This window comes from Ambystoma mexicanum, chromosome 13 (assembly GCF_040938575.1).
Source record: "Ambystoma mexicanum isolate Mex_15411 chromosome 13, UKY_AmexF1_1, whole genome shotgun sequence".
NCBI classification, from domain to species: Eukaryota; Metazoa; Chordata; class Amphibia; order Caudata; family Ambystomatidae; genus Ambystoma; species Ambystoma mexicanum.
This window is the reverse complement of record NC_090938.1, coordinates 393,811,952-393,837,537: the sequence shown is the minus strand read 5'-3', so window position 1 is coordinate 393,837,537 and position 25,586 is coordinate 393,811,952. Positions and strand designations below refer to the sequence as shown.

At 51.5% G+C, this 25,586-nt stretch overlaps 1 protein-coding gene across 1 annotated transcript in view; it reads left to right on the top strand.

The window, feature by feature from the left end:
• The window catches only part of IPO4 (importin 4), a 3,008,003-nt gene that overhangs the window by 1,932,077 nt on the left and 1,050,340 nt on the right, over positions 1–25,586 (top strand). Inside the window, exon 21 of the mRNA XM_069633964.1 lies at positions 451–508. Coding sequence (XP_069490065.1) covers positions 451–508 — 58 coding nt within the window. The remainder of the gene's footprint in view (positions 1–450; positions 509–25,586) is intronic.

The following is a 25,586-nucleotide window of genomic DNA, read 5'->3' as shown; positions in this document are numbered from 1 at the left end:
TTGTTCAGTGGAATCACCCACAAGTATGGAGGAAAGGGGATGGGACATACGTCCCACCCACCTTGGTCCGCTTGTATGCCAGGGGCTTAAGTACTAAATATAGCCAGGTATTAAAGCCTCTTATGTGTTAAAGTGGGACTGAGGTGAGGTGCAGGAGGGCAGGTCCTTTAGGGGCGTTCCCACACCTAGGGCCGAGCCACACCCCGCTGGACTAAATTTAAAGGGGAAGCTCCATTTTCAGCTGCCAAAGGTTCCTGTACCAACCCCATGTTAGGGGAGGCCCACAAGGGTGAAGGAAAGGGGACTATGGACTAGGAGTACTGTAGTCACTACAGTGAGCATCTTTAATTATTTGTTCTGTGTTTTCATGTGGGTCAGAGGTGATACTGCTGTTGCTGAAGACCTGTTGTCATGTGATTAACCCCATCTTTTCTCTCTCATTGGCTGCAGCTCTGCCTTTATGCCATATCTTGATCAGTGTTTCGTGGAGGTTTTCAAACACATGCAGGTGAGTGCACCCATTAGTCTTGAATTCTTTTGCTGGGATTGTACTTCCTTAAATGTCTTACAGACCCTTTATCCCTTTTCGGTGGTCACTGAATCTGACCTTTTCTTCTAATGGATAGAGTCCTTACAGAGATTCCCTACCTTGGCTATATTCCTACATCTTTAGCTGATTACGGAACATGTTCAACTGCAGCAGGCTTAGTGTGACCTCTGCGTCTGGATCCCTCGGTGCATGCCTTCATCGATGCCAGGTGTGATGTTTGTGTCCATACATATACTTCACACTATGCCCTCGGTTCCTTTTTCAGCACGCTGTACGGAACACTCATTTCCTCAGAGAAAATCTTCTGACGTTTGACAAAATGTTTACTTCTAAGCCATCAGGGTTTAATCGATGCGCACACTTCAATGCCAAGATGTTGCTCACATATCTGCATTGTGTGTTTCTTTGGTGCCTTGCTTCCGAACATAAACTTATGGATCGTTTCAATTGATGACCCGAAAGCACTAATGGAAAGAGCGTCTAAATTGATAATAGGGCATGAAGCCTCTAAAGGGCAAAGTACCATTACGTCGAAATGCAGATCCACTTTAGAAGTGAGGCCTATCACTCATCCTAGTCATCAAGAGAAGGTGTTGCAGAGATTCTTCCTGTGTCCTCGCCCGACAGAAGGAAGTTACACTTTCCCTCAGAATCTGCTTTTGTGGAACAGTGAGAAGAATTCTGTTTAAAAATGTTACATGTATTCTAAAAATCAATGCCACCATAAAAAAACAAATCCTGCTGCGCCTTCTAAAGCTGGCAGGGATTCTTCAAAACCCTGTTCCCACACCCTCAAGAGCTTGCTACAGTGCCTTCCACAACTAGCGTTGACACCATCGACTGAAGTTGGTGAATCCTCCACTCTATATTACGGGCCTACCATCCATTTCAAACTCCATGTTGAGTGTGGTGTTGTGCTCTACTTAGTCTAAGTACATCCCAGAGTTGAGGACAGAATTCATCAAACCATTCCAATCTGTTTTTGACAATGAGGTGTACCTTATGCCTTTTTTATTCAAACCCCTACAGAAAATGCAAAAATACCCCCTTAGGAATTTATTCTGAAGCAAAGAACAGCTGAATTGGCGAGTGAGTTGAGGTACCCAAGTGGTCTTTATGTACCTCCAGAATTTGAATAAATGCAATTAAGCCAATACTCCAACACAAACACACCATGCAGGAGTCTAATGTCAAAGTGTCTGAGACTCTAGGATGGGGGCCTCCTTTGTAGCCCATCAGAGCACGATCTGACCGATGTACTCGACAAGGGTCCTCAAAAGGGGCCCAGAAAGTCTGTTTGTCCAAGCTGCCACATCTCGATCAACGTTGTCCATGGTTTCTGACCATTTTCCCTTTTAGGGATGGTTAAAAGATCAACACTCTTGCTAAGTCTTTGCATCAGGGAGTATGGCGCTTAAAGCTATTAATGTGTCTTGCACTGTTGCGAAATATTCCCACATCTTGTGGACGGTCACCTCGTAGGCCGCAGCCCGTATACCTGATGGTGAAATAAAGCGATGGATTCAGTGAACTCATTACCGTCGGGACAGAGGCTGTGTCGAGCTCTGAATTTGGGGCTCAATGCTGACTGCGTCAGTTGGACTATGGGTACCAGTTCGATTACAAGGATATTTCGTTTGTTAAGGACATTGGTGTTCACCCCAGATGTGCAGGTGAAACATCGACCTGCCGTTCAATAGAGACCAGAGCTGCAAAATCCTCTGGCGCTGTGGTGAGGCAGTGTAAAGACTGGTAGGGGGTGTCTGTACTTCTGCTCTCTATATGGTAGAAGAGAGGCACAGAAGACCCCAGCCAAGATTCTCTATTACGGTAGCAATGGACGAGCAATCAAGGCCTAGCTTCTCAGGAGGTGATGCAGGCTGGTTCTTAAGTACAGTGTAGTCCCCAAGCCCCCACAAAGGAATGTCCACACACTGTATTGGTTAGAACACAGTCTTTATATAATCAATATTCAAGGTTATGTACACTTATCATAATAACTCACTTTGTACTTAAGGAAATCAACAATGACAAATATATACAATTCTAAAGTGGTACCACCCTTTGTATTAGATCTCATTAAAGTGCATCAACAATACTGTAACAATGTCACACAGATCAATAGAGTGAAACCAGCAATAGAGAGAGGAGAGAAGATAAGATGGTTGAGCAATAGGCAGAATACTGGCCCCTACCACTAGACACAGTTCTGTGTGGAGATCCCCCCCACCTAGGCAACCTGTAAAATAAAGATATAGCACAAGCCCAGTCCATATATTGTTCTGTAAGTCTTATTCCCTCCTATAATGTTTTTACCCCCCCAATGTACCTAGCGGAGTCGAGTTCTTCAAAGAGGCGTCGACAGATCCTTCTTGAGAGACCCCCTTTCAAGCGGGAGTCACGGATCGTCGAGAAGCATCGAGGAACTCGGCGTTCGGCGACGGGGAATCGACGGCCCTTCTTGAATGCCTTCCCTTTCAAGCGGGAGACACGGGGCGTCGAACGTCCGTCGACAAACAGGGTAGAACGGCGTCGATGAGGCGGCAGCTTCGTCCGAGCGGTGCTCGTCGGTGTCGGAGCGTCGGCGTCCTGCAAGGCAGAGGCGTGCGGGGCACCTCGGTGACAATAGTTCTGGACCGCAAAGATTGTGGAGACGGAGGCCCAGCAAGGGCGTCGAGTCGTTCGAGTCTTTGTGGTCTTCGGGTGGCGGGAAACCCACCGGCAGGTTTCTCCTCGGCACGTTGGTCGTCCTCGACTTTCTCCGGCAGGATAAAGCGGTCGACGGTGCGGACGAAGGAGTCCTTCGATTCGAATGTTCTTAGGCAAAGGAGCGGACGGCTCCGGTCGTCGGCGGCACGGCGTCAAGTGGTTCCCACGGCTGGGCAACACAACTTCGACGGGCCTCCAGCGGTTACACAGACCTGCGAACCCTGGTCGACGGCGGCGATGTCCGGGTGCTTCACTTCTATCTCCTCGGCGGTCCCGTCTCGGGTCGGCAGCCTTTCGAGGGTCTGTCTTGCAGGGCGCTTCGGCGAAGATGGAGCGGTGCTCGATGGTCCCTCGGAGCACGGGAAGAGGGCGCCTTACCAGGTCCTTCCTCGGGTCAGTCTTCGACGATTTCGGCAGCCTTCGGATTGGTCGAAGCAAATGCAGCAGCAAGTCTTCTTCTTCCAGCTGGACGTCGAGGATCAGCAGTTCCAGTTACTCTTAGAGTGGAGACTCAGCTCCAGAACGCTTCTGAACAATTACCAGTGGTGAGAGGTCCCCAGATATACTATTCTGTCTCTCATCCACACTGCTGGCACACACTCAGCAGCCAATCATACAGGAGGGCATTCATGCAGTCAGTCAGCCAATCAGGCACACAGTGCATTCAGGCCACACTCCTCCCTTTCAGACACTCACAACAAGGAATGTGGATTGGGACAAGTACCCAGCCATTCAACACTACACACTGCATTCAGGCCAGTATCGGGCAGGGCTGTCTCAGTCTTTGTCTCTCATGCCAGAAACCAGACAACCACAACAAGGAGTGTATATTGGTCACACACTCCATTCACCCAGGTCCCACCCACAGGAGGTACCCACAACATACAGTCACTGGGAAGGCTCCAGTCAGTCTAGCTGGGCCTTCACAACAACACCATATATGGAACTTCCACCCAACAGCCAGTCAGGGGGAAGGGACAGAGTCAGGGTTTCCCAGGACTTTGGGAAACAAGGTAACAGACAATAGAAAGCAAGAGGCCACAGGGGCCATCTTGTTTCCTATCAGGAATCAACTGACCCCAATGGCAGGGCCTGGGTATCCCAAAATGGAGGACATCCAGAGCACCTGTCAAATTCAGCATGGAGCTGCCACCAGCCCATACCCTGCTCTGTGGGCCACCCACAGGTGCCCAAAAACATACACTAGGGGCACAGGGTTGTACCCCTATCCATGGGTGCCATAAGGGTATCCCATGGGTCTGTTCACCAAACCAAAAGAGAGAGCTGCACTGCCAGGAGTCCCACATGGACTCCTGGGCAGAAAACATGACAGAACACACGATAAAAAACAGTAAAGGACAAGGATTCAGAGGCCCTGTCCCTCTGATGCATTTCCAGCATCACAGGCAGCAACCAGTGCAAACATAGACAGTTACTTGGAGGTGCAGGCCCTTTTAATATTTTAGCTCCTTTAATCAGAGGGACAGGTTTCACTCTACAGCAGGAGATTGATACTATGGTGGAGAAGGGGGCCAAAGTGTGGTTGCTCTGGGCAGAGCTGAACCAGGGTTGGTATTCCCACTTCTTCCTGGTGTTGAAAACGGATGGAGGACTCTGACCCGTCATGAACCTGAGGTGCTGGAACAAGTTTCTAATTAAGGACAGATTCAAGATGGTAACCCTGCATCCTCCAAGCTCTGGAGTTTAAGGATTTGTTGTTGTCATTCAACCTCCAGGTCTCTTATTTCCACATGCTCATCCATCCCAAGCGCAATATGTACCTGAAGTTTGTGATTGGCCGTAATCATTACCAGTAGTCTTTTGGGCTATCGTCTGCCAGAGGGTCTAAAGCAAGTTGTTTGGTGGTCGCAATAGCAAAACAAAAGGGGTGATGGCTGGAAGATTTAGAATAAATCGTAACCTCTGGCATTGCTCTGGGCAACCCTCCAGACCATCGTTCATTGCCAGCCAAGCTATTACAAATGGGAAAGACCCTATGCAATGCAGGCATGGTCCCACCTCAAAAGGGGCAGTTCAGCCCGAAGTGCTTGGTCACATCCCTTGTGCACGAGACCACAAGCATTCCCAAACATGTTTTGGCCTTGTTGGGCCTCATCAGTTAGGCGTAGCTTGGCTCTCGAGGCCTCGCCAGTGTAAGGTGAGGTGGGTTCACATCTTCCATTTCCAAGACCAAAGGCAAATCTTAGCCTGTTATCCCGAATAGTCTTGAAAGCATCAGTCAGATCTTTCACCTCTTACACAAATTGGGCTTTAATGGATTGTGTCCTCCCACAGATTCCTCATCCAAGATATATTGTGGGGCAGCAGCAACTTTCTGAATTATTTTCACCTGTATGAGAACTCCATTAACCATCTTCAGGATCTGTACTGGACGTGACATTGAATTAAATAGCCAGCACTGCACCCCGTAACCTCAGGTCCTTTTTTCTGCATGCTCGGCACGGAACATTTCACACCTCAAATGAATAGAAATGTTCTGAAGTACTTGAAACTTATTTTATGTCGACGGCGAAGCCCTCAGGCTTCAAGCACTGTGAGGTATAGATGTCGATTTTGGCTCCTCACAAGATCTGCTTGTGGTGTCTCGCTCCTGTCATGCAACGAGCAACTGCGACTCCTGCCAGTCCATGACTCTGAAGGCATTGAAGGAGTGATCATCCAAATTAGCGCTCAAAAGACATTCCTCTAAATCTCCTTGTAGCAACCTTCGAGGGAAAAGACTTGAGTCGATTGATCTTAAGAAAAGTCCAAGAGAAGATCGAGGAAACTTGACAGGTGGCACTCCCGAGAGATTCATATCACTCTTCATCAAAGATAAAGAGAAGGCAACGCTAGTCTTCAGAATCCTCGCCTGAAATACAGGTAAGGTTCTTGTCATATTCCTCTTCGGCAGAGAAATGGCATTAGTTCAGACATAAGATACTCGAAGTTTCAGAGCAAACTGCCTCATCGACCTCCTTTTTGGAGTCGAGAACTAAAAGGTTTCAGAGCCCACCTCGCTTAGCAAAGCCAACAGGGTAGCTATAATAAATGTATGTCCTGTGTGCCGAAAAGCCCAGTAATTACGCCGAAAAAGCTGATCCATCATCGTCGACTGCCTGGTCTGTCTCGATGCTCTTCGACACTGCAATGCCTCCTACACTAAAAGGCCTGTCATCGTCGAGACTGAGACCTTTCGGTGCCAAAGTATACTCCGAGGTCAAGGAAAGATTAAATGTTCTCCTATGAGAGCATTTTGGATCACTAGGGTGAGGAAATCCCTTTTGAGTTACAACCCTTGCAGCTAACTAATCCTCCAGAGGAATTCATATCAGAGGAGTCATTGAAATGGCGTGGCCACTGATCTCCAGGTGGCAAGTGGGCTGAACACTTTCCCAGAAGTAGATCTCAACTAACAAAACCTCCATGCTCACCCTGCGGCACATAGATCTGTCTTGGGTTTGGTGACTGAGACCCTGGGTTGGGGGCCCCCTACCAAAACTGTAACAATATGATTTGACTGAAAATCTGTACTGGAGCCCAATAAAAGGGACAAGGCTGCCCTTTCATGCAGACTTAAAAGACCCTCTATTGAACTATGACAAAAGCCCTACTTGGTGCCAGCATTGAGACAGAACCTCACAAATAAATAGAGGCTGGCATCCACTGCCCTCGATTTCCTTGCTAAACACCCAGGCTCTGAAAGTCTGTTAGTCCAGGCTGTCGCATCATGGCCTAAATCCACAGCCTACCAATCTATGCGCCCAGACTGAGATGATGCAAAAATCTTCTTAGCCCAGCCACCTATCTTTACATCAGGAAACATGCATGGTACTCAAGGTAGTAAATGCTTCTGGTGCCTTCGGCTAAATATACCCACACTTTGAGGGTGTTTATTGATCAGGCGGCAGAAGGGGAAAGAAAAAGGTTTTCTGAACATTTTTCAGATGCAATGAGGCTATGTGTTTGGCCCTACAATCTGGCCTAGACACCCCTGACTGCCTAGACAAAGCTATGGGCACCAGCTTGGTGTTAAGGTTTTTTTCCTGGCTCAGGAAATCTGGATTTGCACCGGATGTACAAACCATGCTGCTGGATATGCCCATCGATGGACAGTCTTTTTTTTATCTCCAAAACCAAATACCACATTGCAAAGCTGCAGTCCTCGAATACAGCTGCAAAACCCCTAAGTGTGCCGCAGTTTGACAGCAAACCATGCAACTGGGGACCTCACCCTTGAAGACTAAGCCTTTGCGTTACTATTGCCCCTTTAGCCACAAAGGACGTGGACCGTTTTCTGCAAGACCATGGTGATTTCCCAGATCTACAAGATGTAGAGGAGGGAAGACTGCTCAGTCCTCCAACGCTTCTATTACATCCGGCTCAGTAGCCGTACCAAAACCTCTTTAAATACCCCTGATACTCCACACCAGTTGGAGTACGTCTGACTCAGAATTACGGGGAATGGCACAACAGTACTACGGATGTGTGGGTAAGGCAGGTAGTCTTGAAAGGGAACTGTCTTCCCTTTGTCAGATATACCAGCCCTTTTCCCATTCTGAGACCGAAACCTCCGGACCTGCTACTTCATTAAGAGATTGCTTTCCTGCTAGAGAGGCGCTGGTGAGTCATTGCCGCTACCAGAGAGTAATCAGGGGTGGTAGTCATTACTACTTAATACCAAAGAAGGACGGAGGACTGCAACCCACCCTGGAGCTCAGGCGCTTGAACAAGGGCAAATTCAAGATGGTAACTCTTTTCAGTGATTCTCCAGGACCTAGAGCTTCAGGATTGGCTGGTTCATTGGATCTTCAGAACGTCTACTTCATGTGGCGATACACTGCAAGCACACCAAGTACCTACAATTCATGATAGTCAGTGCACATAACCAATTCAGAATACTGTCAGCGGAATCCCTTGAAACAAGACGTCCAATTTGAGATTAAGAGAGATGATTTGAATATGAGATGTTAGGAATAATTATTGGAATCCCCCAAAACAAGATGATGTGCAATCTTGGACATGGTTGGCCCTATCTTTAAGAGATTCGATCGCCCAGCTTAAATCTCTTAAACCGGATCTTTAAGCTCAAAAGTGACATATTACTGGTTTCTTGGAAATCTAGGGGTCTTTCTCATTTATCTTCCTCAGAAGAGTTAGGCTTCAAATTAACAAAAAACAATGTTATATGTATTCAGGTATCTTGGATAATAAAAGAATACCACCTTGATGGTTATGATTCACGATTCCAACTTGCAAAAAAGGTAAAGAGGGGCTGCCCCTCTGGTGGTCTTATTATTGCAGTAAGGTCAGGCGAGGGGTTAAAAATGTTAGTCTGTCTCCTTGTCAATTGGGGTGTTGGCCGTCTTGGTGGAACTAAAAATTGGGCAGGTAACCTATATCCGAATTGTAAATATTTACTGGAACCCGCTGTATGACTCATCATGTACCGTCAAGAAGATAAATATTCTCTTACCAGACATGATTACGAAATATAAAGGTCCTCATTTCATAGTTACTTGGGACCTCAATGTTCAGATTCCTATAGGCGACAACGTGAATCGCCACTATGAGTGGCTTGCGCCAAGGGTGCATTTTGGGCCCTATGCTATTCAACCTATTTGTATCTGACGCAGGGAAATTCCTAGGCCCTGCATTCTTTATTTCTCCAAAAATTGAAGGGGGGGGGGGGACTAAATTGGTGTTCCTATGCTGACGACTTCTTATTGATAGACAACACCCCAATTGGTCTGCAGCATCTAACAAATGTCTTTAAAAAATTCATTGACTAATGGTCTCAGTAAAAATGCGAAGAAGTCCATGATTCTAAGTCTGGGTAATAGGAAAAAACTACCTTTGTTTAGTTGTTATCTAAGCAAACATAAATTGGTGTGCAGGAATTCACTTAAGTATTTGGGTTACCCTGTCTTTACAAATTTTAAAAAAAGTGCCTATCTGAATATTCTGGAAGAACGTACGGGCCATTTGATCGCACAAATGAGAAGGATTAATGCATAGTATTGTAGATATTCTATGCAGCCGTGATTCAGTTTTACAATCTAAAGACGGTCCCTAAATTAAGCTATGGTCTTGAATTATTTCCAGTAAGCACGCAACATGAGTTTGGAGGAGTCTGATATATTGTCTCCCTAAATGTATTCCGTTATCGGCTCTCGGGTATGAGTTGGGGCTTCAATCTCTGTCAAGTATAGTTGTCTGGAAGAAAATTGCACTATTCAGAAAGTTGATTCTGGCGACTGGTAACAATTTACATACAACTTTGGGTAAAAAAATTAGAACTGGGAATTCGAATTCGCAGTTATTGCTATCTATGCTTGAGTGTTTTAGAAACTCATTAGACAAAATTGGTGTAGATATTGAACTCCTGGTTTCAAACCCAAAGAAAGTGAAACGTTTGTACCAATATTCCGACTGGGGGGGAAACAAAGCTGAAAGTAACTAATACCTCTTTGTATGGGCATCTGATATCAAATTGGAAGTCTCTTGGATCCCTGGAACCATACCTGAATTGATTCCCTGACAGAGTTTGGAGGCATTTTGTTATGCAATTTCACTTTAATGTGCTGCAAACCTGGAAAATGGCTGAGAGTAGAGATCGCTCTGAGGGAGGGCATGTGCCTTGTCGTTTCTGTAAGAGTAAAACAGTAAAGGAAAAAATAAGAAATTTTCCCCTGGATTGCGAGTCTCTTCGGTCGCCAGGCAGGGCGCACCTTCCCTTGCACCGTCAACCACGCCAACGCTCCGGTTCGGGGAAGAGAAAGTCCGAGACCCCGGGTAAGCTTCGGGAGAAGCCCCGTCCGATCTCGGAAGAGGGGGCGCGAGGCGTCGCCCCTCCCCCGAAGGAGAAGGCCCGGGACGCACCTAAGGTGGTGAAGACCCCTACCCAGCAGGCGAAGGCCTCTATTGAGGCTATCGCGGCGACTCTTGCCAAGCCAGCAGAGACACCGCCAGCGGAGACTGCCTCCGGGACTAGAGTTTCCCTGCCGCCAAGGAGGGAATCCTCTTTTCAGCCCATCGTCGTGGCCGCCATGATGGAAGATGCACGGAAGGTGCCCTCCTCGAGCTCGGAGTCAGCCTCGGAGGAGGAACTGAGGAGGAACTGACCGAGGCCGTGAGGAACCTCGAAGTCTAATTCGAGAAGGTTCGATCCCGTCAGGAAGATCCTCGGGAGATAACCGAGGAAGACGACGATGGTGAGGAAGAGCGGCCTTCCCTTCCGGCGCAGCCGGATCCTAGGCCTCAGGATCGCTCGGCGGCCATTTTGTCTGCCATCCAGTCCTTATGCTCTGAGATAAGGTTGAGATTCCCACGGCCTAGGCCGGAGGACCCGCAACCTGGCCCGTCGGGAAGTCCTCAGAACAAACGACGGAGGACCCAACCCTCTCCTCCGCTCGCCCCCGTAAGGCCTACAGTTCCCTCCTCATCCTCCCACGAGTCGGGAGATGACGGTGCGTTGGGCTCGACGACAGGTTCTGAGGGCGACGGAACGGGTCTCCCGTCGCACGGGCCTCACCGCCCGACGAGATTGTCTCATTCCACGCCATGATCACCGGGGCGCCCGAATTGTTCCAGCTCTGCCCGGAGGAGCAGAAAAAGGAAGGTTTCCTCTATCAGCGCCGGGAGGCCAAGAGGAAGACGGTCATCGCGGTGCCCCTAATCGATGACATCTGGGAGCAGGGCCTGTCGGTTCTCAAAAACCCCTCCACGGCACCAGCCAAACGGAACCGGTACGAGAAGAAGTACCGGGTCCCCGAAACCGCTCCCCTGTGCCTCAGGGCCCAGCCAACGCCAGACTCGGTCGTCTCGGCGGCGGCGAAGAAGAAAGCGGCGGGGTCAGGAGCCTCGACGTCGAATTCCCCGCCGGACGGGGAGGGAAAGAAGTTGGACGCCATGGGGCGGCGGGTCATTTCGTCGGCGGCGACGACGATCAAAGCGGCCAACGCCCTGGCGATCGTGGCCCGTTACGACAGGGAGCTCTGGTTTAAGCTGGCCCCCATATTGGACTTCCTGCCGGACGACAAGAGGTCCGAGGCCATGGAAATACTGCAAGAGGGCGAGGTGGCGTCGGACCACGCCATAACAGTGGCAACCGATATTGCCGATACCGGGTTCCGCCAGCTGGGCAACGGTGTTTGCCTACGACGACGGGGTTGGCTCCGGGCGACCGACTTCCGTCAGGACGTCCAGACCAGGGTGTTGGACATGCCGTTCGACGGCAGCAACTTGTTCGGGAAGGCGGTGGACGAGTCCCTCCAAGCCATAAAAACGTACACGGAGACGGCCCGCGCCCTAGGAGCCCTTCAACAACGACGGCCCTTTCGGAGCTCCGGAGGCAGACAGGGTGCCTCCAAGGGATCCAGCGGTGGCTCGTCGCCCTACCGCCAGGCGGCACGCTCCTCGTCTCAGGAGGCCTACAGGGGTCGCGGCAAGCAGGGAGCGCCTCGCCGCTGTCGGCAAGGTGGCCAGGGCGGCAAGGCCACCACCTCCAAGCAGGACTGAACCGGCTGTGGTCTCGGGCCCCCACCGAAGCACCCCGGTGGGAGGCCGGCTGACGAATTCCGTCGGTGTCTGGAAGTCCATCTCCACCGACCGTTGGGTGCTGGATACCCTGACAAGAGGACACTCTATCGAATTCCTGAAGAAGTGCCCTCACGTTCCGCCTGTGGCCAGGAAGGAAAATCACGTCCCGCAACTGCTGTTGGAAGTACGGGCGATGCTCAGGAAAAGGCGCCATCGAGCTTGTCCCGAAGAGGCTCCGGGGCTCCGGGGTGTACTCAAGGTACTTCCTCGTCAGGAAGAAGACGGGCGGCTGGCGCCCCATCCTGGACCTTCATCGTTTGAACAAATACATCAGATCACAAAAGTTCAGGATGATCACCCTCCAGCACGTACTGGGACAGCTGGAGGAAGGCGACTTTCTATCGTCGTTGGACCTGGAGGATGCATACTTCCACGTTCCCATCCTCAAAAGTCACCAAAAGTTTCTCAGGTTCGTCTTCCAGGGACGCCACTACCAATTCAGAGCGCTGCCGTTCGGATTGAAGTCGGCCCCCAGGGTCTTTACCAAGTGCCTAGCACCTGTGGCGGCGTGGCTGCGCCTACAGGGGATTCACGTCTACCCCTACCTGGACGACTGGCTCATCCGCTCAAGGACGAGGGAACTCGCCGTCGAACACACTGCGAGGACCATCCAGCTACTCACAAACCTGGGATTCGCCATAAACTACCCGAAGTCCCACCTGGTGCCGTCGCATGTGGCCCTGTTTCTGGGAGCAAAGCTCGATACAGTGAGGCGCCTGGGGGCCCGGTCGGAAGAACGGACGAAGACCATTCTAGGCAAAGTGCAGCGCCTGCTAGCCGCGGACGTGGCCAGGGTGAGGTCCATCAAGTCCCTAATGGGGATGATGTCCTCTTGCATCTACCTGGTGCGCCTCTGCAGACTACGGATGCGCCCTCTTCAAGAATTTCTCGACGCCCGTTGGATACAGGCGACGGGCACCTTCGAAGACAGGGTCCCCCTCAACGAGGTGTTCCGGCGGGCGATTCAGTGGTGGAGCGTTCGAGCGCACCTCACGGCGGGCAAGGACTTTCAGACGCCGGCGTACCAGGAGACGGTGACGACGGACGCCTCCCTGGAAGGTTGGGGCGCCCACACCGGAGATCTCCACGCAAGAGGCCTCTGGCTCCCAGAGGAGAGGCTCCTGCACATCAACGTCCTGGAACTCCAAGCCGTGTTCTGGGCTCTCAAATCGTTCCTCCCTTCGCTCAAGGGCAAGGTGGTGCGGATCTTCACGGACAACACCACGACAATGTTTTACATACGGAAGCAGGGAAGCACCAGATCCCCAGCCCTATCCAAGGAGGCACAGGATCTGTGGCACTGGACGGTCTCCCAGGGGATGTTCCTGGTTCCCTTCCACCTGGCAGGAGAAAGCAACACCATCGCCGACTCGCTCAGCAGGGAGCTGCGTGCGTGTCACGAGTGGGAACTGCGCCAGGATCAGGTGGATCAACTCTTCCGACGATGGGGCAAACCCCAAATCGACCTGTTCGCAACAGCGACGAACTCGAAGTGCAAGAGGTTCGCCAGCAGGTTTCCCCAGCCGAGAAGCATGGGCGATGCGTTCTCGTTCCCCTGGGACGGCCTATACCTGTATGCGTTCCCTCCGTTGCCATTGCTGCTTCGACTCATCAGCCAGCTCAAGAGGTCCCGGTGCAGGATGATCCTCGTCGCACCGGCGTGGCCGAGGCAGATCTGGTTCCCGGACCTTCTGGACTTGTCAACGTCCCCTCCCATCAAGCTGTCGGCGGACGCGGACCTTCTCTCCAGAGAAGGAGGCGCCATCTTCCACCAAGACCCGGCGTCGCTGAACCTGCAGGCTTGGCTCCTGCAGCGCTAGAGTTTGGAGGCTACGATATACCGGCCGATTGCAGAGAGGTTCTTGCAAAGGCCAGGGCGTCCTCGACTCTCAAATGCTACGGTCATAAGTGGAAGAGGTTCTCTATCTGGTGCCGAGCACAGAAGATCAACCCCCTACGGATTACGGCCCCTCAAGTGCTGCCGTACCTGCTATCGCTGGCAAAGGCTGGGCTAGCCCATGCCTCCATTAAGATTCATCTGGCGGCGATCTCCAGATATACCAGAACCACAGGACGGACGTCCCTGTGGTCCCATCGACTGGTAAAAGAGTTTATGAAAGGACTGTTCCGGTCGTTCCCGCCGGTGAAGGCCCCGGCGTGGGAACTTAACGTGGTGCTGACCAGGCTCATGGGGCCCCCATTCGAGCCGATGCACTCCGCACCTATGAAGTTTGTATCGTGGAAGACTGCGTTCCTGGTGGCCATTACCTCCGCACGACGAGTGGGAGAGATCCAGGCCCTATCCTGCAAAGCACCGTACTTGACTTTCCATGCCTCGAGGGTGGTGCTTAGGACGCACCCCTCCTTTATGCCCAAGGTGCCGTCGGACTTCCATCTTAACGAGCCCTTGGTGTTACCTGTTTTCTTCCCGTCTCCTTCGTCGCCGGCCGAGAGGACTTTGCACTCGCTGGATGTGGCTAGAGCGCTGAAGTTCTACGTGGACCGCACAAAGAGTTTCCGGAGGACATCACAGCTGTTCGTGAACTTTGGACCTGTGAATCAAGGGAAGGCTCTCTCGAAGTCTTCTATTTCCAGATGGCTCTCCGGCTGCATCATGCACTGTCACCGGTTGGCTAACCGAACGCTGCCAGGCCGTCCGAGAGCCCATTCGACCAGAGCGATCGCTGCTACTACGGCGTTCTTAGCTGGTGTGCCCCTGCTGGACATCTGCAGGGCTGCTACTTGGAGGTCGATGCGCACCTTCACGAGAGTCTACTGCGTCGATCGGGATTCCAGGGAGGAGTCCAGGGTCGGCCAAGCAGTGCTGCGCAACTTGTTCGCTTAAGGTGAGCCTTTTGAGGAGGTAAGAGATGCTTAATGTTGAGTTTTTTGTATTGCTTAATGTTGAGCCTTTTACCACCCCCCGTGGTTGTGCATGTGTGTACTGCTATTTAATGTTATATTCATGAGCATGTGAATCCATGCCAGACCCCATGCTGGAGAAGGAACAAGTTACTTACCTGTAACTGTTGTTCTCCAGCATGGGTCTGGCATGGATTCACATGCGAACCCTCCCGCCTACCCCTCTGCGGCTCTTCACTTGGTCATACTGCCACTTGACGTGCTACCAAATCTGAAGATGGCTGCCAGAGGCGGGGGTTGGGTAGAGGGCAGTCATTGGCTGTGGTCAGTATGACGCAGAGATCAGTGATTGGTTACTACTAGGAAAGACAGATCAGAAACGAAACTGATACTGATTTTTTCTTTATCGAGGATTCCCAGCCTGACGACGGGGAATATTCGTGAGCATGTGAATCCATACCAGACCCATGCTGGAGAACAACAGTTACAGATAAGTAACTTGTTCCTTTCCTTTTATTAGGGATTCCCAGCTTGATGACAGGCAATATTCGTGAGCATGTGAATCATGCAAGACCCATGCTGGAGAGTGAGAGTTACAGGCGATTAACTTAAACCATCTTCAACCGCAACCTCTGTAGATCCAAAAGTCTCATTCACAGGTTGAGTGATCTCCGCGTTGACTGCAGTCTCCCTTGTCACTTTTCTCACTTAAAGATCATCTCTCAGGACCCCTGGACACTCAAACGTCTCCAAGGGATATGATGATATGATACAGCATTTATAACGCGCCTATACACAAGTGTTTCAAGGCGCGATAACCTTTTTCTGTTAATCTTCATCCTCGTTCCGATCTGCTTCTCATCCAGATTGGATCCACTCTTCTTCTGCGAGAGGTCAACAAGCTCCTGTCCATGGAAGCATTAGAGTCAATTTCTACAGACCAGAGGGGCCAGGGTTTCTTTTCCCATTTATTTCATGTGCCCAAGAAGAACCAAGCTGGCCTGCAAGCAATTCTTTGTTTCTACCTTCTATCTCTTTCTCCCCAATGAAAATCTCAAGATCACCTGATCCTGGGATCCGTTCAGAAGGACAGCTGATGTTTATTTTCTCCAGCATGGGGTCTGGCATGGATTCACATGCTCATGAATATTCCCCGTCGTCAGGCAGGGAATCCTTGGTAAAGAAAAAATCAGTTTCAGTTTCGTTTCTGAACTGTCTTTCTACTAGTAACCGATCACTGGTCTCTGGGTCATACTGCCCCCAGCCAATGACTGCCCTCTACCTAAGCCCCTCCTCTGGCAGCCATCTTCAGATTTTTACCGCACGTTCAAGTGTTGGGAATCCTCGTGGTATAGCTCTCGAGCTTTTACTGCGTTTTTTCGAAGAGTTTACTCTTATATTTTCAGTCAATCGAGCCTCCAGCTCCACCGATTCTACTTCCTATCAACGGGGACCCGTTTTGGAATTTTTTTCTATGCCCCTCAAGGGCAAATTTTCTTCGAGTTTTCACTTCTTGGAGGATTCCGGGAGATCTTTGAGGCCTACACCGCGTGGCCATGGCCCAGAACAAAGGAAACTCGACACCAGGATCCAAGCTGTTCAGGAGCTGCCCTGGCTGTGGATTACAGAATGTCTTGTAGGAAGGTGAGCACTCCCGGTGCCTCTACTGCCTTCACGACGACAAATTGCACATGGAGATGTAAGAACATGTCCGACCAGACAATGAAGGATCAGCAGCAGGTGAGAAGTAGTAGTCCGAGCGGTCTTCTAAGACCTTTGAGGGCGCTCCGGCGACGGGGGCCCAACAAAAGGCAAAGCACTGCGAGTCTGCGGGCACCGGGAGCGCCGATTGTTCAGGCTCATTGGCTGCCAGGCAGGGCGCGATGTAACCAATGCCATCATCCACAAGCCAGCGCTCTGGCTCGGTGAAGAGGAAGTCGGAGAACCTGGGTAAGCTTCGGGAGAAGCCCCGGTCGATCACGACAGAGACAGCCGAGAGGGAGCGAGGCAGGGACCCGCACCCCCTAAGGTGAAGGCCTCAAGCGCGCCCAAGGTCGTGAAGGCCCTGATTCACCCGGCGAAGGCCTTGATCGAAGGAGTCGTGGCGGCCCCCAGCCCAGTGTAGATGATTGCCGGGACTTGAGTTTCCCTGCCACACTGGAGGGAATCCTCTTTTCAGCCTATCGAGAAGACCCTGTGAAACCCCGGGAGGAGAAAGAGGGGGGGGCACGGTAGTCATAACGGACACAGATACCACCTCCGAGGATGAGCTGGCGAGCGTCCAAAAGATCCTGGACAAGAAGTTCGAGGAAGTCAGGTCCTACGGCGCCTGGACCATCGGGGAGCCCACCGAACAAGCGAGCGGAGGCGAATCCATCCTCCTCCTCCCTTCCAGCCTTCACCTCCATCCCCTACTCTGAGCGATGAGACGGGAACGGAGACAGCGACGACTGGGATCAACGACAGTGGTGACGACAGGACGGACCTCCCATCACCCCCTGCCCGGGCCACCCTCCTCCCTGACAAAATTGGCACCTTCCATGCCATGATCGCCAGGGCATCGGAGCTCTTCCAGCTCTGCCCCGAAGAGCAGAAGAAGGAGGGGTTCCTCTAACAACGACAGGAGGCCAAGAGGAAGACTGTCCTCTCAGTCCCATTACTGGACGACATCTGGGATGAGGGACTGGCACTGCTGAAGAACCCGTCCACGGCTCCTGCGAAGAGGGACCGGTACGAGAAGAAGTACCGGGTCCCAGACTGCGCCCCTATGTGCCTCAGAGCACAGCTGTCGCCGGATTCAGTGGTCTCTGCAGCGGCCAAGAAAAAATCGGCAGGGGCGACGACGTCAACTTCCACTTTCCCACCGGACGGCGAGGGGAAGAAGCTGGACGCCATGGGACGACAGGTCATCTCGTCGGCGGCGACTACCATTAAAGCGGCCAACGCCCTCGCGATCGTGGCACGCTATGACAGGGAGCTGTGGTTCAAGATCTCTCCCCTCCTGGACTTCCTCCCAGACAACAAGAGAGCAGAAGCCCTGGAAATCCTACAGAAAGGCGGGGTGGCTTCGGACCACGCCATCACTGCGGCCACGGACATTGCCGACACCGGCTTTCGCCAGATGGGCAACTGCGTTTGCTTTTTCCGGCGCGGTTGGCTCATGGCCACCGACTTCTGTCAGGACGTGCAGACCAGGGTACTGGACATGCCCTTCGACGGAAACAACCTGTTAGACAAGTGGACGAGTCACTGCAGGCCATCAAGGCAGACACCGAGACGCCCCGGGCCTTGGGTTCTTTCCATCAACGACGGCCGTCCTTTCGGACCTCCGGAGGCAATTCACAAGGTGCCTCCAAAGGATTCGGCAGCAGTTCTGTGTCGTACCGCCAGGCGGCCTGCTCCTCATCGCAGGAAGCCTACAGAGGCCGCAGCAAGGCTGCATGATACAGTTGTCGCAAAGGAGGCCAACGAGGCAAGGCCTCGGCGAAGCAAGACTGAATTGGCCGTGACGTCGGTGCCCCCACCCGTGCACCCCGGTGGGAGGCCGGCTGTCGAATTTCGTCAGCGTGTGGGAGTCCATCTCCACCGACCATTGGGTGCTTGATGCCTTGGCCCACGGGCACACTCTGGAATTCCAAAGAAAGTGTCCCCGTTTACCACCCGTGGCCAGGAAGGAAAACCACGTGCCACAGCTGCTTCTGGAGGTATGAGCAATGCTAAAAAAGGGCGCGTTAGAACTCGTCCCAAAGAGGCTACGGAGTATACTCGCGGTACTTCCTCGTCCGAAAGAAGACCGGCGGCTGGCAGCCCATCCTATACCTTCGCCGCCTCAACAAATACATCAAGTCCCAGAAGTTCTGGATGCTCACCCTTCAGCACGTGCTGGGACTGCTGGAGGAGGGTGACTTCCTGGCACCACTGGACTTGGAGGATGCCTACTTCCACATCCCCATACACAAAGGGCATCGAAAGTGTTAGACAGAATCCTGTGCAGTGCCCTTAGGGACCACTACACACAATTAAGACTACAGGTGGCAATACAAGTTTTACCTTTGGTACAAGCCTGTACTACTATGTCAGAGTGGTAGCAGTGGCGGAGCAGCCAGGCTTATCTCAAGAGTATATGAGGCTGTGTGAATGGGGGTTTTTCGCATAAAAGGCAGGTCTCTTGGGATAGAAGTCAGAGAGTCGCCACTGGAACTACCAGGAACAGAACAGAAGAGAAGCGGAGAGAACGACGGCTGCTGCAACTACCCCGTCCCGGTGAAGACCTGCTGCAGTCCTAACCTATCTTCCCTTCAACGACTTAGAGAAGATCCAGTCCGGAGTCTTCTTCCCTTGAGCTTGGTGGGGATAACCAGCTCATCTTCTACAGCCAGAGGATCCTCTTCCTTGGTCAAAATCACTGCACGCTGCTGTAGTGGTCCGGATAGCCACCTGAAGAGCCTCTCCTGTTTTTTAAGGAGTGCACCTTATTTTTCCTTGTGGCTGCTGCCAGCTTCATCCCTGTGTGGTGAAGACCCCCTTCAGACGTCCTTCACAATGAAGCTCCAGGAATCGTGGGTCTGCGGGAAACCAACAGGAACTGCCAGGGCACCAGCTGCACCATTGGAACAAGGCACTGTGTTCTACTTGAGGAAACTTGGTGAATCCCTTTTCTTCATTTCCAAGACTTGCCCTTGTCTTCCCTTCTTCTTATAACTTTTGCTTCCGAACATTGACAATATCGAAGTACTTTTGGCTACGTTGAATCGTGAACTGTCTGACTGTGTGATCTTCGGCAAAAGGCCCCGGTGTTGCAACCTGCAAGGAATCGGACAAGAGTGAAAGTCAGGCATTTGAACTCGTACGAACTTTATACTTACGGCGTCTTGCCGGGAATCTCGGAGTCAATATTGTTCTGGAACTCACCAATTCATTCGAGCCAGTGAAGCAACTGGTTATCAACGCGCCCCTGCGCTCAAAGCAGGATGGAGAGCTCATCTTTTCAAACCATCAGTTGAGACTATAAGAGGGGACATCAAAGGTGATCTGTGGGGAGAACAGCAGGGGTGGGGGGATTTACGCTCAACTCCACGGGTGGTTAATTCCCTTTCTCCATTTGCAGAAAAATATTCCTACGGGCCAAGCAAACGAAGCTAGGTGGGCCAGTCCAGTCCGTCATCTCGGCCCTACATGTCACATTGGTGGAGACCGCAGCTGTCCATTTCTGATCGACGCCTCTTTGGGAGCCAGGTGAGCGTAACAATGGTCCGACATCCAGTGGTAACCGCGGAGTATTGCATCGTCGGCATAGGCATGTCTGTAACACTATCCCTATCGTGACGTGTGTAATACCCAAAATCCCTCAGGTGCCGAGCTTCCTCAGATTGTTTTTTTCCGCCCAGATAACTGGTTGCCATATAGCAGAGCTCTAACTAGAGACATTGTTTATCTTAACCGAATTGTCGGTTTATTCCCCGTTAAGTCACTTCGTCCAACAAGAACATCTTCGACAAAGACTACGGGGGAATCGTCCATGTGGTCTGGCCCTCTGGCCGGCCTATACAGTAGGGAGAGTGGGGTCGCGGTGGCCATATTGTTTAGTGTGTATTAACTCCTTTCCCCTCTTTTCCCTGTTGGTCTGGTCATCCTTCCCTTTTGCTATGGAAAGGACTCCTTTTAGATTCTGCCCTAAGTGTAGGGTCAGATATCCTTGGAAGGACGAACACAGGACGTGTAACGCCTGTCTCCCCCTAGAGCACGACGAGAAGCGGTGTGCGGCGTGCAATCTCCTTCGGCCTAAGACCCTTAAGGAGCGCTGTGTAAAGCGGTTGGCCGCGTACGGCATGTCACGCGTGGAGCCCCCTTCTCCCACCGGCAAGCCAGCTGAAAGTGACGGGGGTACTTCGGATGACCAAACGTCCAATGCAGATGTTATAGACCTTCAGGGGGACGCTTCTAGGTCCGCCATGCCTGTCCCTGACCCTTCCAGGTTCAACTCTGGTCTTGCTACAGGGACTACACCCGGCGACAGGGGCGTACAAGCGCATCGCACCAAGCACACAACCCCTACACCAATTTCAACACCTTTGTCGAAAAAAGCAAAAGCGCCAACGGGGCCGCCGAATACTTCGCCGGTTCCCTCGGATCCTTCAGATCCAAAGCCTTCCCCTGCATCCGCAGCAGCGTTTTGCGACAGGGCAATCTAAACAAACTAAGGGCGCTACTCCAAAACCTACACGCGTCGAAGTGCAGGAGCCGGACGCTTCAACGGTTTCCAAGGCCTCAGTAGGCCCGAAATGTACGGCTAGGCCTCTACCCGGAAAACTGACCGCTAGGCCCTCTAGTGCCGCGGATGGTATTACAACTGCCGACAAATCATCTGAGCCTTTGTCTCACGTCAATTCGGCGACTATCGAAAGTAGCATCGGAAGAATCACAGCGGCGGTGGGCCTTACTCCGGTTCCGCCTAAAGTTATGGGCCAGGCCGCGGAAAGTTTTTCGGCGGATTGGGTTCCCAATTCCGATGAGGCTTCCTAAGATGATAGAGAGCCTCTTTCCGACACCCTGAGAGGTTCCTTTCGGTGCCGCAGTGCGGAGAACGTCGTTTCTCCTCGCGTAGGCCCGTTTGGGTCCTCTAAATGGACTATTGAAAAATTCGAGGGGTGTATGGATCGGCTGGAGGAGATTATCAGTTCTTCTGATCATCTTCCTCCGAAAAGGGCTATGATAGACCTTAACCTACAAATTCAAGAAGATAAGTCTCCTGTTTTCCAACAGGAAGATGTTGTCCATATGGACGATCTATAATGAAGAAGAAGCTTCTTTTCTCAAACTGAGGAAGATCAACAGGATACGACGGACAACCTGGAGGAAACCCAGCAGGAAGGTCAAGACCCATGGACACAGCAAGATCAGGACACTGATGTTTTGTGCCTAGACTCTCCTCCGTCCACCCCGGCTCGCCAGCCCCCCCTGTGGATGACCAAATGGCATTCAACTCCATGTTGAAGAATGCAGCTGAATGCTTCAAAATTGCCACTCGAGGCGGTACCTGAGCTGGATTTCGTGGAGGATATTAAGGAAAAACCTCAGGCGAGTCAATCCATCCCCCTCCTTAACTCTGTTAAAGAAAGGGTAGCTCCCTCATTGGTCTCACCTGCTCAGACACGGGCAGTGAACCCGGGAGTCGAAAAATTATTTCAACCTTCTCCTTCCGATCCTCTATATATCAAAGGGCACGCCATTCCAGACTCACTGGTAGTGACTACCACTCGAAAGAGGGCAGGGGTACCCTTTGCCATGGGAGAATCACCACCGGACAAGGAGTCTAAGCGGCTGTATGCCCTGGGCAAACGTGCCACGTCAGCAGCTGCATACACCATTCGGGTTGCTAATAATATTACTCTATTATCAAGCTATGCTGATGCCCAATGGAATTTGCTCCAGGAAGGCCTCCAAGTGGTTTCTGAACCCACCAGATCAAAGCTTCTCGCCATTGTTTCGGAGGGAAGACTGGTTAACCAGAATGTGGTGAAGAACACCCTGGACACTGCGGAAATTGCAGGCAGGTCTCTTGCACAAGGGACTCTACTGAAAAGACACACATGGCTGCGTACATCAGGATTTAGACCTGAGACTCAGGCCTCCCTCATTAATAAACCTACTGAGGAGACTAACCTCTTCGGCAAAGCAGTGGATGAAGCGTTGGAGACAGCCAAGAAGGAGCATGAGACTATAAGGTCTCTGCACCAAATTACACAGAAACCCTCCTCCCAGGTGGGTAATAACTCTCGGCGGTCCTTTCGAGGGCAAGCCTGTGCTGGTCAAAATAACTACAGCACGGGAAACTTCAACACAAATCAAACATCTGGAAGCCCCACTTACTACCCCTCAAGTGGTCAGAAACACGGCAAAGGTAGAGGCAGAGGCCCCAATCCCAGAGGAGCCACAGGCTCTGGTCAGAAATGACGACCAAGTGCAGGTCCCCTCCCATGTCACCCCGGTCGGGGGGTGATTAACATCTTTCCTCAAGGCATGGGAGGGGATAACTTCCGACCAGTGGGTCTTAAAGACGGTCGCCCACGGTTATTGCGTGGAATTCGCCCGACCTCCACAGATCAGACCGCCGCGCTCACGGCACCTTTCACCGGACCATCTGGAGATCCTGATCAAAGAGGTGGAAGCACTGCTGGGAAAGGACGCCATAGAAGCCGTCCCTATTCTTCAGGTAAACAAGGGTATTTATTCAGTGTACTTCCTTGTACCCAAAAAGGATCTCGCCATCCGTCCTGTTCTAGATCTGCACCCAGCAAACAAGTTTATAAAACCCCCGAAGTTTCGCATGGTAACGCTGCGGGAGATGATCCCATTGCTGAAACAAGGGGACTTCATGGCAAGGTTGGACATGAAAGATGCATACTTTCATATTTCAATGTTGCCAGCGCACAGGAAATATCTAAGGTTCATGATCCAGGACAGGCACTACCAGTTCAAGCTACTCCAAGGGTGTTTACCAAAGTCCTGGCAGTGGCAGCAGCACACCTGCGCAGACTATCAGTCCCAGTTTACCCTTACCTCGACGACTGGCTCATTACGGGGGACTCGTTCGACGCTTGTTTTTCGAACACCCAAAAACAGTAGATCTCCTCTCCAGCCTGGGTTTTTCAATCAACAAAAAGAAACACAGCTTAGTCCCCAGCCAAGTAAAACTATTTCTGGGAGCGCTAATTCGGACGGAAGACGGCCTCGTCTTCCCATCCAGCGAGAGGGTTCAGAACATGCTCTCTCAGATTCCTCAATATGTAGCCAGCCAGGAGGTGACGGTACGCAAGGCCATGCGTTTGCTAGGGATGATGGCATCATGTATATACTTGGTTCCCCACGCGCGGCTGCACATGCGTCCAATGCAAGAGTGGCTCAACAGTGAGTGGTGTCAGGCCAGCAGACAATGGGAAGATCTGTTAGTTGTCTCGCCAGTCCTCGATCTCTCTCTGCAGTGGTGGTCAAGAGAAAACCCTCTTGAAGGGGAAGACCTTCACCACCCCTGCAGTGGAAGCCACTCTCACGACGACGCATCTCTCACGGGGTGGGGGGCTCACCTGTTTCAGCAGACAGCGCACGGAGTGTGGTCCCCTCAAGTAGCGTCCAATCATATAAATTTACTGGCGCTATTAGCGGTGTTAAAAGCATTGAAAGCCTTTCAGATGCAACTGCAAGGGAAGACAGTGCTGATCCTAACCAACAGCACTACAGCAATGTATTATGTGAACAAACAGGGGGCACTCACTCTCCAGGGCTATCCAAGCTGTCTCAAAACATTTGGACATGGGCTCTCGAACACAAGATGTTTTTGTTGTCCCAACATGTTCCAGGGGAACTCAATCTTCTGGCAGACGTACTCAGCAGAGATTTTCCTCTGCCAGAAGAATACGAATGGCGACTGCACAAAGACATTGTGTCCAACATCTTCGCAGAATGGGGTTTCCCAGAGATCGACCTGTTCGCTACTCAGGAGAACGCCCAATGCCAAGACTACGCCTCCAGGTACCCCCAGAACCGATGCAAGGGGAACGGTCTCTGGATAACATGGTCAGGGAAATTTGCCTTGTCAACCCCCCCCGCCCCCCCTACTCCGCTTCTCAACAAGATAGTGCACAAAATGCACCAGGAACCAGTTACCATGATACTGGCGGCCCCCATGTGGGCCCGCCAACCCTGGTTCGCTCAACTGATGGAAATGTCCCTCTCCCCACCAGTCAAGCTACCCTGCCCGTACAACATGTTGTCTCAGGACAGGGAGGAGACCCTGCACCCATGCCCACAAACTCTGAATTTAGCAGCTTGGCTCTTGAGGTCATAGAGTTTGGACACCTGCAACTCCCTCAGAGGTGCATGGACATACTGAGGAAAGTAAGAAAATCTAATACACGTTATTGCTATGCCAGCAAGTGGAAACATTTTGTCATCTGGTGCAATTCCAAGGGCGTCAATCCCATCGATTGCTCACCCTCGCACATTGTGCTGTATCCAACCCACCTGTTGGACACTGGGTTAGTCTTCAATTCCCTAAAGGTTCATCTGGCTGCTCTGTCAGCCTACACCACATCACAACAAAAGGTATCGTGGTGGAAAATACCAGTGATTAAAGCCTTTATGGAAGGGGTTAAGAGGATTTATCCTCCCATCTCTCACCCAGCCCCTGGATGGGTTCTGAATGTGGTTTTGACCAGGCTCATGGGAGCTCCCTTTGAGCCTATGCATAAAGCACGTCTGAAAGACCTGACTTATAAGACAGCCTTCCTAGTGGCTATCACTTCTATCAGAAGCGTTAGCGAACTACAGGCTTTCTGTTTTAGACCCCTTTGTTACAGTCTACAAAGATAAGGTAGTTCTGCTCACACATCCCAGGTTTGCGCCTAAATTCATCTTGAGGTTCCATGTGAACCAATCAATCGAACTACCCACTTTCTTCCAGAACCCTACTAACATGGCCGAAAGAAGCCTTCACACACTAGACGTGCGCAGGGCAGTCATGTTTTACCTGGAAAGAACTGAACCACTAAGGAAGACTAAACAATTCTTCGTTTCAGTGGCAGCTGGTAGAGAAGGGGATCCTGTCTCTAAATCAGCTATCTCAAGGTGGATTGTCAAATGCATCACACTGTTTCTCTCTTGCTAAGAGAGAACTGCCCTTCAAGCCTAGAGCGCACACTACTCGAGGCACTGGGGCATCCGTAGTATTCATTGCAAATGTTCCCCTTGAGTCCATTTGCAAAGCGGCAACGTGGAGTTCTGTACACACCTTTACAAAACACTATTGCCTCGACACTCATTCTAGGTCTGATTCTCAGGTGGGACAAGCAGTACTAGGACATCTTTT